The sequence below is a fragment of the Ichthyophthirius multifiliis genome (genome assembly GCF_000220395.1).
Source record: "Ichthyophthirius multifiliis unplaced genomic scaffold scaff_1120509250271, whole genome shotgun sequence".
Taxonomy (NCBI): domain Eukaryota; phylum Ciliophora; class Oligohymenophorea; order Hymenostomatida; genus Ichthyophthirius; species Ichthyophthirius multifiliis.
The window spans coordinates 826-15,588 of record NW_004086925.1 but is presented as its reverse complement, the minus strand read 5'-3'; the positions used below and the strand labels follow the sequence as shown (position 1 = coordinate 15,588).

The following is a 14,763-nucleotide window of genomic DNA, read 5'->3' as shown; positions in this document are numbered from 1 at the left end:
AGAAAAGTAGAACACATAGTACAGGCTTAATTGAAAACCTTAGGATCATAAGAATATTAAGGATAATCATATTATTAAGGAACCCTATTCTTAAAACATGTATCACAATCAGTCGCATTAGAACAAGTTGCACATTTAATATTACAATCATAGCAAGTTCTTGCTGAAGAATCTGCAAATTTTCCATTTGGACATGAAGAAATACATTTTGAATCATAATAAAAATATCCACTTTTACATAAATCACAAGAAACTCCATCTGTACATTTTTAACATCCTAGAATACAATTTAAACAATCGTCTGTATTAAAATAATAGCCTTTAAAACAAGAAGTACCGTTAGTACATCCAACACATTAAGGCATTCATTCAAAAGCATAAATAAAAAATTCCGTAATTCCAAAAGATCTTTTATAATTTTCAAAATCTTTTAGTAATTACTCGTTATTTCTATTTCAAGTTCTTAGTTATTAGTAATATATTCGATATCCGCTTATTAAAATTCTTCGTTAAATTTTGTTAATCCACATAAATTAGTAAGTAGAAGCATTATTTTTAAATAAAAATTTAGCAATATCTCCATTTATCATAAAGGACAAAAAATCTGTACTAATAATCCATTAATCAATCATTATATATTTAAAACTGAAAAAACAACCAAATATAGGTTTTTATGATTTATGAAATTCATATGATACATTTACTACTACATCTTAAAAATCCTCCATAAATAGTATATGAATCACATTATTAAGCAAAACCACCTCCACTACCATAATTATAATAAATACCATAAGTATAGTCTTAAGCCTCCGTAAATTTTGAAATTAAACATTAATTCTGAAGTGTTTTTTTTAAGAATAGAGTATTAATAATAGACTTAATAATATAATAAATATAATGTTATTGTTAATTTATATTTTAATAATTGATTATTTAAATTGTATATTAAAAATTATTAATTCATTAAATTAATTAAATTTATATAATAAATTAAATATAGAAGATTTTTTAATTTATATAAAAAGTATAAAATTAAAAAAAATATGTTTATTATAATAATAATAAATTAATAAAATATTTTTATAATATAATTTATTATATATATATAAAAAATATTTTTCATTTTTTTAAAAAAAATATTTTAAACAAAATACATATAGAGAAATTAAAATAAATTTTATATTATATTTATAGAGATATAAATAATAAGAAATATAAAATAATTATAAATAAAATATAAAAAAAATAATATTTAATATTTATTTAAAATTTTTAAATATAATTTATTTTAATTAATAATTAAAAAATTAATAATATATAAAAAATATATAAATATTATATAAATAAATAGATATAAATATTTTAAATAACATATAAATTAAAATATTAATTTATATATATTGTTTGTATAATTTTAATTTTATCATATATTTTTTAATTAATTATTTTTAAAAAATAAAAAATATTTTTTTTTATATATTTTTTAAATGTATTAATCTTGCTTTTATATTTAATAGTTTCAAAAAACAATTATATGAATTAAAATTTATAAAGATAAAAAAGATTATATATAAATTTATGTAATTAATATTATATCAATTTATTATTATAATATTTATTAATATTATTATTTTAAATATATTATAATATAAATTATTTAATTATTATATAGTATTTTATATCTTATATTTTTCTTATTAATTATTTTATCATTTAAATTATATATATATATCTTTTTTTTTGTAATACTAGATAAATATTAATTATTTATATTATTAATAAATTTTTAAAAATATATGAATTTGGCATATTTTTTTAAATTATTTATTATTAAAATAATATATTTTATTTTATTTTTTAATTTTTTATTATTTATTATATTTATTTATATTACATTTACAAATTTTAATTTAATATAATAAAAAAAATTATAACATAATTAAAATAAAAAAAATGTGTTCGTAAAAAAAAATTAAATTATAATTTTTATTAAATAAAAAATTATTAAATAAAATTTTATATTATATATATATAATATAAAATAGCATACTAAAATGATTTAAATATTGTTTTTTATCAAATATTTCATTTAAACTCCTTAAAACTAATATATTAACTAGTAAAAATAAAATAAGAAAGTTTTAGTAAATGAAAATAAAATATTAAAATAAAATAATAAAAATATTTATTTTACAAAAAAAAAATAATAAAAGAAAATTAAAATTAATTAAATAAAAAATATGATCAGAAAAAAAAGTTAAAATAAATATTATAAGAGAATTTATAAAATTTAAATATAAAAAAATATAAAATAATATAAATAAAAAAAAAAAAAAAATTTAAAATATATATATATATATATATAAATATATATATATATATATATTAATAATATAAATATATTTAAAATGATATAATAATTAATAAATATTTTATTATATAATAAAATAATATTAAACTCAATAAAAAAAAATATATATATATATATTATAAATAATTATAAAAATAAAAATAATATTTGAAAATTAATATAAATTTTATATTATTTATATTTAATATTATATATAAAATAAATAATACTAATAATATTTTTTTTTAATAAGATATATTAAATTTATATATATTTTTATATAAAATATAATTTTTTTTTTATTGATATATAATTATTTATAATTATCTATAAAATAAAAAAATCTATATTTTTTTTTATTATTTATAAATATAAATGCATATTTATTACTTAAAATATTTTTAAAAATTTTAAATATATTATTATATATTTATTTTTAGTTATTTTTTATAACTATCCTTTCATTTTTAATATATATAAATATATTTAATATATAATATATAATAAATATTATATTTTTATAAATTATTATTAATTTTATTATTAATATATATTAATATTATTTCCAATTTAATAAATTTTAAATTTTAAATTAAAAGCTATTTTTTTAAATTCAAATATTATATTTTTAATTTAAAAAATAATTATAAATGAACCAAAATTTTATTAAAATAATAGTAACTGGATCAAATAAAGGAGTTGGATATGGTATAGTTGAAAATTTGATTCAAAAATAAAATTATCATATAATAATGGCTTGTAGATCTTTAGAAAGAGGAAATGAAGCAAGGAAGTAATTATTATAACTTTAACCAGAGGCAATGGTGGATGTTTTATAACTCGATATCTCAAATGAATAAAGCATTAATAATTTTATAATTTAAATAGGCTAAAAATATGGAACAATAGATATCTTATTAAATAACTCAGGAATTGCTTTTAAAGGAGATCAATTAGATGGTGAAGTTGTTCGTTAGACTTTTTAAACAAATTTTTACGGAACTGTTTATCTATCTGAATAGATGATTCCTTTAATTAACTAAAAAGGGAAAATATTAATCATTGGTTCATCTCTTGGAAAAACTATTCATTTAAAAAATGAAAATTTGAAAAAATAATTTAAAGATTAAAATTTAACAAAAGATGGATTATTTTAATTAGCTAAACAATTCTAAGAAAATGTCGATAATAATACTTATATTCAAAATGGATGGCCTAAAAATGCTTATGGAATGTCTAAATTATGTATTAATACTTATGCAAATTTATTGTCTAATTACGATGTAATTAAATAAAAACAAATTTTAGTATTTAGTTGTTGTCCAGGATGGGTAAATATTATATTTTTATTAACATTTTTAAAATTTTTATTAGGTAAGGACTGATATGACAGGACAATAAGCTACTAGATCTATATAAGAAGGATCTGTTTGTCCGTGTTATATAGTTGAATTAGATCATAACGTTGGTTAATAATTACAAGGTAAATTCTTTTATGATTAGAAAGTAGTTGAAATATGATAAAAATTGGACATTATATTGGATTGCAATAGAATTATATTTAAAAATATTAATAAATATTAATTATGTATTTTTAACGAAATATATTAAAATATTCTATAGATAAAAATTTAATTAATATACACATAAAATTAATAAATATAAAAATTTTAAAAATAAAATTAAATTAAATATTCATATTTATATATATTAAATTTTATTATAACAAAAGTAGATACTAATAAATAAATTATAAATATCAGTTGTCACACATAATTTTAGATATTTTTACAACTCATATTTTAATTATTAATTTTGATAAAAATATATAAGATTTTTTATTAATATATACTAATATAAATATTATATATATATATATATATATATCATATATTGTTAAATATAACTAAATATTATTTGTTATCATTTTAATTTTTTATTCAGTCTAGTAACTAAAACTACAATAATCGCTACAAGCAATAAAAAAGCAATCGTATTAAGTAAACATTTCATATAAAATTCTCTATTCATCATAGCACTTGTTGTCTTATCAGCTCTTTAAATATCTTTTGAAATATTTTTATTCTATTTTATATTTATTTTTTGTATGTATATATAATATTAAAATTTGTATATAATAGTAAAAAAATACCTTAACGATTGTATCTTATATTACTTTTCCTTATTGATCAAGTTTTTCTAAAATAACTATTCCTTTTTAATTTGTATCTTCTGCGATCCTATTTGTATCATTTAATTGTTAATTTTAATTCAATTATTTATTTCCTAAATCTAATAAATTTTATTTTATTTTTTTTCCATCATCATTAGAATCATTTGACATTTTATTACTTATATCTTTTTTTTTTATTTTATTAATTTATTTAATTTATAAAATAAATATAAAAATTTATGTTTAATATTTGTTTATTTTATTTTTATTTTAATAATATATACAATATATTTTTTTTTAATTTATTTTATATCAAATTATTTCTAAAATTTTATTAATAGAATCTTATTCATTTTCTTTTTCTTAATTTGAATTACTATTAAATTACTTAAATAAATTAATATTACTTTTTTACCTAATATCTGATATATCTAAACAATTTTTACTTAAACTTATAAAATTATCCTCAATATTATTTTAATGTTTTTACTTTTAATTTTCAATAAATTATTCTGAATCATCATCAATTATATATTAAAATATATAATTTTCAATAGATTTTTCTACGATTATAAAAATTATATCTACTTTAGACTTACAAAAATGATTGATAAAATGAATATATTTTTTAAGTTATTAATAGTTTTAATGATACTTTTTATATTTTTTTAAAAATAAATTTTTTATAAATTAAAGAATTACTTTAATTATTAAAATTGTATAATAGTTTATTAAGTTTATATCTTCTAATTTATTTATATTATTAAATTCTATATTAAGATAATTTTTAATTTTTTTACAAATCATTTAATCACCATCGCTTAAACAAATAATTTTTTTTGATTAATTACTTAAATAATTTAAAATTTCTTTCATATTTTTTTCTTTTATGTCATCTAAAATTTTAAAGCAATCCTAATATTCATCTAAAATTTAACCTTATTATAATTAGTTTACAATTTTTTAATAGCTGACAAACTTTAATAATTTTTAAAAAACTTTTCTTTCCTTTTCAGGAATTTAAAGTATTAATTAATGTATTTATATGTTATTTTAACATATATTATCATTTCTAGAATAATCTGAAATAAAGTAATATTTCAACAAAAATTATAATTCGTAGTAACTTTAATTTCTTTTATAAAAAGAATATCTTTGATTGAAGTTTTATTCTTGTTTCTCCATTATTTATGGATAAAGAAAATTCAAATATTAAAAATAATCATTAACTTTTTTTATTTTCTAGTAATCATTTATTATTATTATATTTTTAATATTTTCCCTTAATTTAATTATATTTTATTATAAATTTTCTTTTATTTCATCTATATCAACTATCATTAATTTAAATTTTGCATAAACCAAAAATTCTAGATGATTTTCAATAAATTATTTGTTTAGAAGTAAAACTTTGCTTTTACCATTTGCTAAGTCATTTCCATCATTTATTACTTAAATTGAGATAAAAAAATTTTATAATTAGTATTTCCATGTATTTATCTAATATATTTTTAATATTTTGTATATAAAAAAAATACATTGATTTAATCTGATATTATTAAAAAATTTTGGTCGTTTTTAAGTAAAAATTTGAGAGCTAATATTATTGTTTATTTTTTTAAAAAGTACTTTTTAATTAAAAATATAAAAGAAAAATCATAAATAAAATTTATAAATTTACAGAATCATCAAAATAAAGAAGTTTATAATTTTTGTTTATTAATTATAATATAATTTATTTTATATAATATGCTTATTTTATTTATATTTAGTTTTCTTTTAAAAATAAATCAATCTTTTTATTGTTAACTTTATTTATATTTTTTTTTTCTTAAAAAGAGTTACTTTATCAATTAAATTATTTTTATTAATATTATATAATGGAATCATTAAGATATTTGTTATTAATTATGGTAAATCCATTATTTTTAGATATTTTTTTAACTATTAATTATATAAATTAATATATTTTATTTAAAAAATTATACTGTTTAGTTCTTTATTATTTTATTTTTCTAGTTTACATCAAATACATACAACTAATCACTGTTCTAAAATTATTTCATTAAAAGATTTTCCTAATTAAAATTTTTGATATTTAATTTATTTAATTTATTTAAAAAGCAAAAAAAATATACAAATTAATCTAGTATTTCATTATTTAATATTGGATATTCTGTTGTTAATATTAATTACTTTTTAGATAGAATATAAATTTAAGACTTAATCATTTTTTTGAAATATTAAAATATATATTAATATAATAATATTTAGCATAAAATGCTTAGCTTATTAGTATTTAAAAAATAATAATAAAAAAAGCATAAAGTCTTATTAAAAAAAATTAGTAATAAATTATTTATAGTATTTACATTTAATATAATATTAATTAAAAAATTAAATTATCAACTAAATAAAAAAACTTTATAAATTAAAAAAAAGGAATAATGACCTTTTATTTATTAATTTAAATTAGATAAACACTTTTTTTGGTGTATTTTGATACTTTTGTTTTATAATCTAAATTAAATTGTTTAATTACCAAAAAAAATTACTAAAAACTAATAAGAAAATACAAAAAATAGGATTATTCAATTTCAAATGGATTAAGTACTTTAAATTTACTATAAAATAAGTTTTATATAAGGTGATTTTATTTATTAAAGTAAATGATAATTATTAAATTGAAATAATTTTAATTTCTTATACTTATTTTGTACATGACACATTTATATCTTTTTAATATGGTTTAATAGATAGAATGTTTTTTTTTTGATTATTCGATGACTTTCTTTGGTATTACTAGATATGTATATTAATAGACTGTTGCAACCTTATTTATGTCTATTGCATATTACTCATTAGTTTTTGTTTTTTTAATATTTTTATATGTCTGTTTTTATTTTCAAAATTTTCTAAATTTCTATTGATTTAAGAATCATATTGAATACATTATGAGTTTTAAGAAATCTTATATATAAGTAAATTAAATTATTTATTTTGATATTATGTCTATTCGTTATTTTTAATTTAAATATTTTATTAAGGATTTTATATGATTGCAAGAGATTATTATATCTCCTTATTTTTTGGTATGATTGTGTTACAGCTGAAAATTATCCTATAATTATAAAAATGATTTGTACTAGTTTTAGTTTATAGTCTTTTACTTATGTTCAAAAAGTAGTTTATTTATTTATTTGATTATAAATTAAGATTGTTCATATCATATATAGAATGAATAAAATATTTAAAAGAAAAAAAAAGAAAAAAAAATTGTTTTATAAATGGTTTTCAATATATAATAAAAAAGCTAAAAAAAAATGTTTGGATAAAATTAACGAGTAAATAAAAAAACTACTAAAAAAAATAAATTATAAATATATACATATTTACAAATTTTATATTATATTTAAAAATATTATGACTGAATAATTATAAGTAAATTAATAAATTATTATAATAATTAATTATTTTATTCAAAATTATATTATTTTATTTATATAAATTGTTATAAATATAAAATCATATATTTATTATTAAAATAAATATTTTTAATATACATTTAATTATAAAATTTATTTATAAATAATTAATTTTTAATTTTCTTATTATTTAATATAATATATAAAAAATTAGATAAAAAAATTACATTTTATAAATTATAAGGGTTATTTATAATTATTAATTTATAAAATTAAAAGGACTTTTAAATATATATATGTTATTTTTTTTCAAACCTTAAAAATTAAACGTTTTTCTATTTCATCTGCAAGTTATTTACCCCCAAATTCAAAGGCAACATTTAATGATTCTGCTAAATCTTACTTAGAAAGTAATATTTATTATTCTAGTTCTTTACTTTTGTTCTCATACATTTCAGACTTTTATTGATAAAAAGAGCATAGATTTTACAATCTTTCTTGGTTTGATTAAAGTGTCTATTGAAAAGTCTAACTTTATAAATAAATAAAAATGATTAAAATATATAAATATAATAATACATATTATTCTTAAAGTTTTCCTTTAATATTTATAATCTCTTTCTTTAAATCTTCATTCTCGCTTCCATGATCTAAAGATAATTTATGCATAATTTCAATTTAAAATCTTTAAATTTATTCCATAAAATTAAGATTTTGTTATTATAAAAAGTTATTTTCTTATTTTAATTTATCGAACTCTAATTCATTTGAGTTTTATAATTATTAATTTTTTATATCTAATTCTTTTTTCATTAAGTTAATTTAATCAAGTAAATTACTTATTTATTTTTTTAAACTTTCTTCTTTTTATTAACTAATATTTTATTATTGTTATAATTATAATTATATTTATTATTATTATTATTTTATAGTATTTTCATCTTCTTTATTTTATTCCTATAAATTATAATGCTTTTCTATTTAATTCGACTTTACTGTTAACAATTAGTTTTAACTTTCCAAATTTATTATTTTTTCATTCATTTATAAAGTATTTTACTCAAGAATATTAACTTTATCAAGTAAGTTTTATATTATATTATTTTTTAATTAAACCTTTTTTTAAAAAAATAAAATAAAATAAAAAAAAACAATTGTATATTTTTTATTTTGCTTTTATAAATAATACTTAATGTTAAAGCTAATTTATGCTTAACATATTTCCATTTTACACTTCATTCTAGACATTTATATAAATATTTTATAGTTTTTTTTTTTTAGTTACATAATTCTTATTTGCTTTTTAAACACCATCTTACTACTTAATAGTTCTAAATTCCTCCTCACCTTAAATATTTTTTAATTATTCTTATTAAATATTTTATTATTCTTGATTATTTATTTGTTTATCATTCTATTATTTTTATTTTTTTAAATAATGAAAAATAATAAAATAAATGAAAACATTTTCTAAAGTTTTAATATTATTAAAAGTAAATCTAGTATTTTAAGTTATGTTTTCTATAGGAATTTCATTTTGTTATTCTTTTTTCAACTCCTCAATTTAAAAACTCAACATTTATATTTCTTATATTTAGATTTTATTAAATTCTTCTAATTAATTTAAACCTTCTTTTTTTTTATCTTCTGTATTATTTATTACATCATAAGGTAGAATATTTTCTATTAGAATCATTTTTTTATTGTTTGTGTTTTTCTTTTTAGATAAAAAAGATCGTCTATCAGTTGAAAGACATTTTTTTTCTTTCGAAGATGAAAAATTTTTACTTTGTTTAATATCTTTTATTTCTGAAGAAAGTAATTTTTGGAAGATTTGTTTGAAAATTATTAAAAAGATTTTTTATCTTTTGAAAATCCATTCCTTTCAATTGAATTTCCTTTGCTTTTTACACGATTTACAACTGATTTTATTTTAATACTTGAATTGCTTATATTGCATTCATTATTATCTTATTCTTGAAAGCTTTATTCATTTTTTTTTTATATTGGCTTTTTAACAAGAGGTCTTTTATCTTTTTTATCTTTATTAATTGTTATTATATTAGTTTTTTTCAACAAAGGTTGTTTTTTCATTTCAATTTTTTCAAATTAAACAAAATAATTAATTAATGAGTTTTAATCAATCTAATTCTAAAAATTTACTTAAATTTATTCATTTATTATTGTAGGGTTATTTACAAACTTACTTAAGCATATTCTTGATTTTCCTAAAATATGCATTCCTTCATTATTATTAAACATTAGAATTATTAATTCGACCTTATATTTATTTTAAAAAATAAATAATTTATTTTTATATATTATATATAAATTGTAAAGTTTTTTTTATTTTTTAACAAAAAAAATATACAAACTTGTCATCAAAGCGATTTTTTTACATATTATAATGCAATTTGGAGTTAAAAAAAAATGATTCATTTATTTCAAATTCTTAATTTTACACGTTAAATTCTGTTTTTCTTTTAGATTCTTATTTACAATCTCCTTTTTTAAAATATTATTTTAATTATTAATTAATTAATATAGTTTGTATTACCTCTTTTAAGAATTACTTATATAAATTCTTTTTAAGGATTAAAGTTTATATTTATTTTTTTTATAGATATTTCAAATGCATATTTTTAACCACCTTTATTTTTTTATTACATTTTTTCTTTAAATTTTTAATTTCTTATTATTATTATATTTGTTTAAACAAAAAATTTATAAAATATTATTATTATTATTGAATTATATATAAATAATAATATTTTTATTTATATAACTTTTTTTTTATTATGTATAATTTACTTTATTTTATTTTTGTGATTTATAATAAATTTAAAAAAAGATATTTTATATATTTTTTTATTTTAAAAATGAAAAAATTAATATTTAATTTTAAGATTCTATATAATATGTTATTTATATTTTATTTATTAGTATACTTTTTAACATTTATTCTAATAATTTTATTTTTTTATTATTTAAAAAGTTAAATTAATTAAATAAAAAATCTTTTGATTATTTTTAATATAAAATTTTAAATGTTATAAATAATCCTGAAATACTCAATAATTCTGTAAAATAAGTATTTAAAGCCTCATTTTTTAGACAAAAAAAATATAGATTTTTTAGTAGGAATTTATTTTAAATAATAAATTAACTTATTTATGTAATATAATTCTTTTATATGAGAAAAACTGTATTTAAAATAATTATTTTTTATAAATTTCATTATACTAAATATTATTTAATCTTAAAAGAAAAATCAAATTATTTTTAATAGTTAATCTAAATAATGATAAAATAAAATTTTTATTAAATAAAATAATATTTTATTTTTATATAAATAAAACAAAAGCTTTTTCTTTCTTTCTTTATTATAATTAAAATAAAAAAATATATATAATATAATAATTTAAATAAAAAATCGTAATTAATTCTAAAAAAATAAAATAAAAAAAAATGACAACAAAAAACTATAATTGGATATCAAGAGATGTATTCGATGAAATAAACAAAGTTCGAACTAACCCTTAATCCTATATATATCACTTAGAATAAATGCTAACATGGTTTAAAGGTAATGTATTATATAAACCTGGTGAATTAGGTCTATAAACAGAAGAAGGACCAGAAGCTGTAGAATAATGTATAAACTATTTATCAAACTAAAAACCAGTTGCCCCTTTAAATTGGGATGACAATATGTCTCGCGCATGTAATGATCATGCTTAAGATATCGGTCCTAAAGGAATAACAGACGGAACCGGATCTGATGGTTCAACATTTACTTAGAGATTGGAAAAATATGGAGATTGGATAGGAAAAATAGCAGAAGCTTTATGCTTTGGAAGAGAAAATGCAGTAGACATAGTTCTTTAATTATTAGTAGATGATGGATTACCAAATAGAGGTCATAGAAACAATTTATTAAGTGGACAATATTAGAAAATAGGTGTAGCTTGCGCTCCACATAGAGATTATAAAATGTGCACAGTTATCGATTATGCATCCGAATATACAAGGAAAGGTGGAGAATTACCAATTGAGAATTCATATGATTAAATAAAAAGAGCAGGCAAACAGGCTAATACAGGTTTGACCTCTTCCTAAGCTTGTACCTACAATACAGGTGTGAAAGTAGGAATTAATTCTTCATCTTATAATCCAACTACAACCACTAATTATAATGTTACAAGTTCAGTTTCCTAATAGTAATATTAACCATTATAATAATAGTATTAATATTAGTAATAGCAATAGTAATAATAATAATTTGCTTAAAATTCTACTGTAGCTTCTGGAGCTAATACTGATTGGAAAAGTTTGGCTCAAGAAGTGTTTTTAGAAATCAATAGAGCTAGATAAAGTCCTTAAAGTTATATTCATTATTTACAAGAAATGATTAGTTAATTCTAAGGAAATATTCTTCATAGACCTGGGGATGTTCCTTTAAGAACTAATGAAGGAGTAGCAGCTGTTTAAGAATGTATGGCGTTCCTTTAATAACAAAAGCCTTTATAAGGATATGAATGGAATGAGAATATTGCAAGAGCTTGTTAAGATCATGCAAATGACATTGGCCCAAAAGGAGTATGTGGAAATAATGGTTCAGATGGATCGAATATGAGTATAAGACTTGAAAGATATGGAGATTGGTCAGGAAAAATAGGTGAAAATATAGAATTTGGAAGTAAATCAGCATTAGAAATCGTATCTTCATTACTAATTGATGATGGAGTTGCTAATAGAGGGCATAGAAAGAATATTATGTCTGAAGATTTTAAAAAAATTGGTGTCGGATGTGCTCTACATACTGCTTATAAAACAGTTACAGTTATCAATTACGCTCAATATTATACTCCTAAAGGTCAATAATAATAATAATAATAATAATATGGATAATAATAATAATATGGATAATAATAATACGGATAATCATATATATAATAATAATATGGATAATAATAATAATAACCATAATATGGATAATAATAATAATAATAATCATCTTATTAAACTACATATAATAATTCTTATTCTTAATAACCTTAATACGGAGGATATTAGCAATAATATGGAGGAGAAGATGACTAAATTAAAAAAAATAAAAATGTTAATGTAACAACTTATTCTTAATATCCTGGATAAAATGTCTAAAGTAGTACTACTTAAAATGTCTCAAGTAGTACTACTTAAAATGTCTCAATTAATGATCCTGAAATATAAGCTCATTTATAAAAATTGGGAATTAACCAATCTGATATTACTGGTGCCAGTTACGGAAAAGAAGTTTATGATCCTGATAGACCTGCAGGCACAATTAGGACTAGTACTTAGAAAAAAATTAATATTATTAATGGAATCAAAACTATTACAGAAACTAAAACATACACATTGAGTGATGGATCAACTAAAATTATTGAAAATACTTATGAAGAGTGAAAGTTTTTATTATTATTTTCTTTAAAAGAAATATATTTATTTTAAAGTTTTTTTATATATTTAAAAAAATTAAATAATTTTTCTTTTATATTTTTTTGCAATTTTTCGAAGATTCAATCAATCTAATAATCTATATTATTCATCGTCATCATTTTTTTTCTTTTCTTACTAATACTAATTATTTTATTCAGAATCAATTAATTTAATCAATAGCAAAGGTAAGGCCTAAATTGAACTAGTAATAACAACTAATAACCAAAAATTATCAAAGACGGTATCTGTAATGCCTAAAAGATAAATGAGAAGACTTCCCAATAAACCAGAAACAAACGACCCCAAATTAATAGTACTTGTAAGCATAGCATACATAGTAGCTTCTATATTTTTAGGGCACATTCTACAAGCAAGAACGAGAATAGGCAAAAGGTTTAATTCAGCAATAATCATAGAAATAAAGTTGTCGCAAATACTAAAAACCTTATCAGGAATTCCATATTCAAGATTTTTACGAGTAATAAGAATTAAAGAAAGAAATCCCAAAAATACAGATATGAGGCATGTAATAATGAATTATTTTTTAAATTAAACATGCTTCAATAATGTATAGTATATCACAAATGATAGACATAATCCTATAGCTAATATTAATTTTAATTGTCCTAAAAATTCAGGTGTAAATCCCAAAACATTAGTTTAAAAATAAAACCATGCTGAACCGGTACTTGGAGACATTGTATATATTAATATGAATATTATAGGACGATATATTATTGGAAGTCTCAAAAATGATAAAAAAGTACATATTTATTCATATAAAGAAGGATTTTAAATATTTTAATCATTTTAATCAACACTGTCATTCATAAAAAACGAAAAAATGCATAATATTAAAGGAAATATACTCGTTATCAAATAAATAGTTTATTTAGAATATATTTCAAGTAAATAACCACTCAAATAAGCTGTTATCATAATCTTTTATAATTAATTTATTTTTTAAAAAAAAGTTTAATTGATTATATATAAATAATAAAAAAAATATACTCCTATACTTCTTGCAAAAAAAAATAAAGATACATTCTATGCTGCTTACTTTTATTAATATCTTTCGTCTTAAATTTAAATATTTTTTATTTTTTGTTAAGACATTTCAACTAATAATGCTTCTCCTATTACATTGCAAAATGCAAATCCAATATTTATAATAAATTAAATAAATACAAAAGCAAAAATGTTTTTTACAAACAAAGAAATAGATAACCAAGAAACAAAACATAATAATGAAAAAAATATTAAATATGATTTCCTTTTGTATCCTATAAATTTATATGTATCGGTTATCATTCCGTATATTGGTTTTA

The 14,763-nt window shown here is 16.4% G+C and overlaps 3 protein-coding genes across 3 annotated transcripts, besides 27 other annotated features; 2 read left to right on the top strand and 1 right to left on the bottom strand. All coding sequences in view use genetic code 6, as the record gives it.

Moving 5' to 3' along the window:
• Positions 1 to 1,015: 1,015 nt before the first annotated feature.
• Positions 1,016 to 1,088: a microsatellite.
• A 203-nt stretch (positions 1,089 to 1,291) lies between these two features.
• Positions 1,292 to 1,329: a microsatellite.
• Positions 1,313 to 1,382: a microsatellite.
• A 188-nt stretch (positions 1,383 to 1,570) lies between these two features.
• Positions 1,571 to 1,636: a microsatellite.
• Positions 1,606 to 1,672: a microsatellite.
• Positions 1,673 to 1,842: 170 nt separating this feature from the next.
• Positions 1,843 to 1,895: a microsatellite.
• An 8-nt stretch (positions 1,896 to 1,903) lies between these two features.
• Positions 1,904 to 1,958: a microsatellite.
• A 7-nt stretch (positions 1,959 to 1,965) lies between these two features.
• Positions 1,966 to 2,027: a microsatellite.
• A 127-nt stretch (positions 2,028 to 2,154) lies between these two features.
• Positions 2,155 to 2,184: a microsatellite.
• A 105-nt stretch (positions 2,185 to 2,289) lies between these two features.
• Positions 2,290 to 2,405: a microsatellite.
• Positions 2,297 to 2,420: a microsatellite.
• Positions 2,347 to 2,422: a microsatellite.
• Positions 2,348 to 2,406: a microsatellite.
• Positions 2,423 to 2,820: 398 nt separating the features above from the next.
• Positions 2,821 to 2,917: a microsatellite.
• A 20-nt stretch (positions 2,918 to 2,937) lies between these two features.
• Positions 2,938 to 2,987: a microsatellite.
• Positions 2,988 to 3,003: 16 nt separating this feature from the next.
• On the top strand, positions 3,004 to 3,977 carry IMG5_060150 (hypothetical protein; the record flags this gene model as incomplete). The annotated part of the gene is made up of 2 exons (XM_004037114.1): positions 3,004 to 3,684; positions 3,728 to 3,977. The coding sequence occupies 2 exons, from the start codon at positions 3,004 to 3,006 to the stop codon at positions 3,872 to 3,874; spliced, it is 828 nt and encodes a 275-aa protein (XP_004037162.1). The 3' UTR covers positions 3,875 to 3,977.
• Positions 3,978 to 4,192: 215 nt separating this feature from the next.
• Positions 4,193 to 4,247: a microsatellite.
• Positions 4,198 to 4,247: a microsatellite.
• Positions 4,248 to 6,621: 2,374 nt separating this feature from the next.
• Positions 6,622 to 6,646: a microsatellite.
• A 2,189-nt stretch (positions 6,647 to 8,835) lies between these two features.
• Positions 8,836 to 8,882: a microsatellite.
• Positions 8,883 to 9,299: 417 nt separating this feature from the next.
• Positions 9,300 to 9,338: a microsatellite.
• Positions 9,300 to 9,348: a microsatellite.
• Positions 9,305 to 9,355: a microsatellite.
• Positions 9,331 to 9,385: a microsatellite.
• Positions 9,386 to 11,419: 2,034 nt separating this feature from the next.
• Positions 11,420 to 13,402, top strand: IMG5_060140 (hypothetical protein; the record flags this gene model as incomplete). The annotated part of the gene is made up of 2 exons (XM_004037113.1): positions 11,420 to 11,987; positions 12,162 to 13,402. The coding sequence occupies 2 exons, from the start codon at positions 11,420 to 11,422 to the stop codon at positions 13,400 to 13,402; spliced, it is 1,809 nt and encodes a 602-aa protein (XP_004037161.1).
• Positions 12,831 to 12,965: a microsatellite.
• Positions 12,832 to 12,957: a microsatellite.
• Positions 12,832 to 12,965: a microsatellite.
• Positions 13,106 to 13,166: a microsatellite.
• Positions 13,403 to 13,519: 117 nt separating the features above from the next.
• IMG5_060130 (hypothetical protein) lies at positions 13,520 to 14,234 on the bottom strand (the record flags this gene model as incomplete). The annotated part of the gene is made up of 1 exon (XM_004037112.1): positions 13,520 to 14,234. Exon 1 carries the CDS (start codon positions 14,132 to 14,134, stop codon positions 13,520 to 13,522), a length of 615 nt encoding a protein of 204 aa, XP_004037160.1. The 5' UTR covers positions 14,135 to 14,234.
• Positions 14,235 to 14,763: the final 529 nt, after the last annotated feature.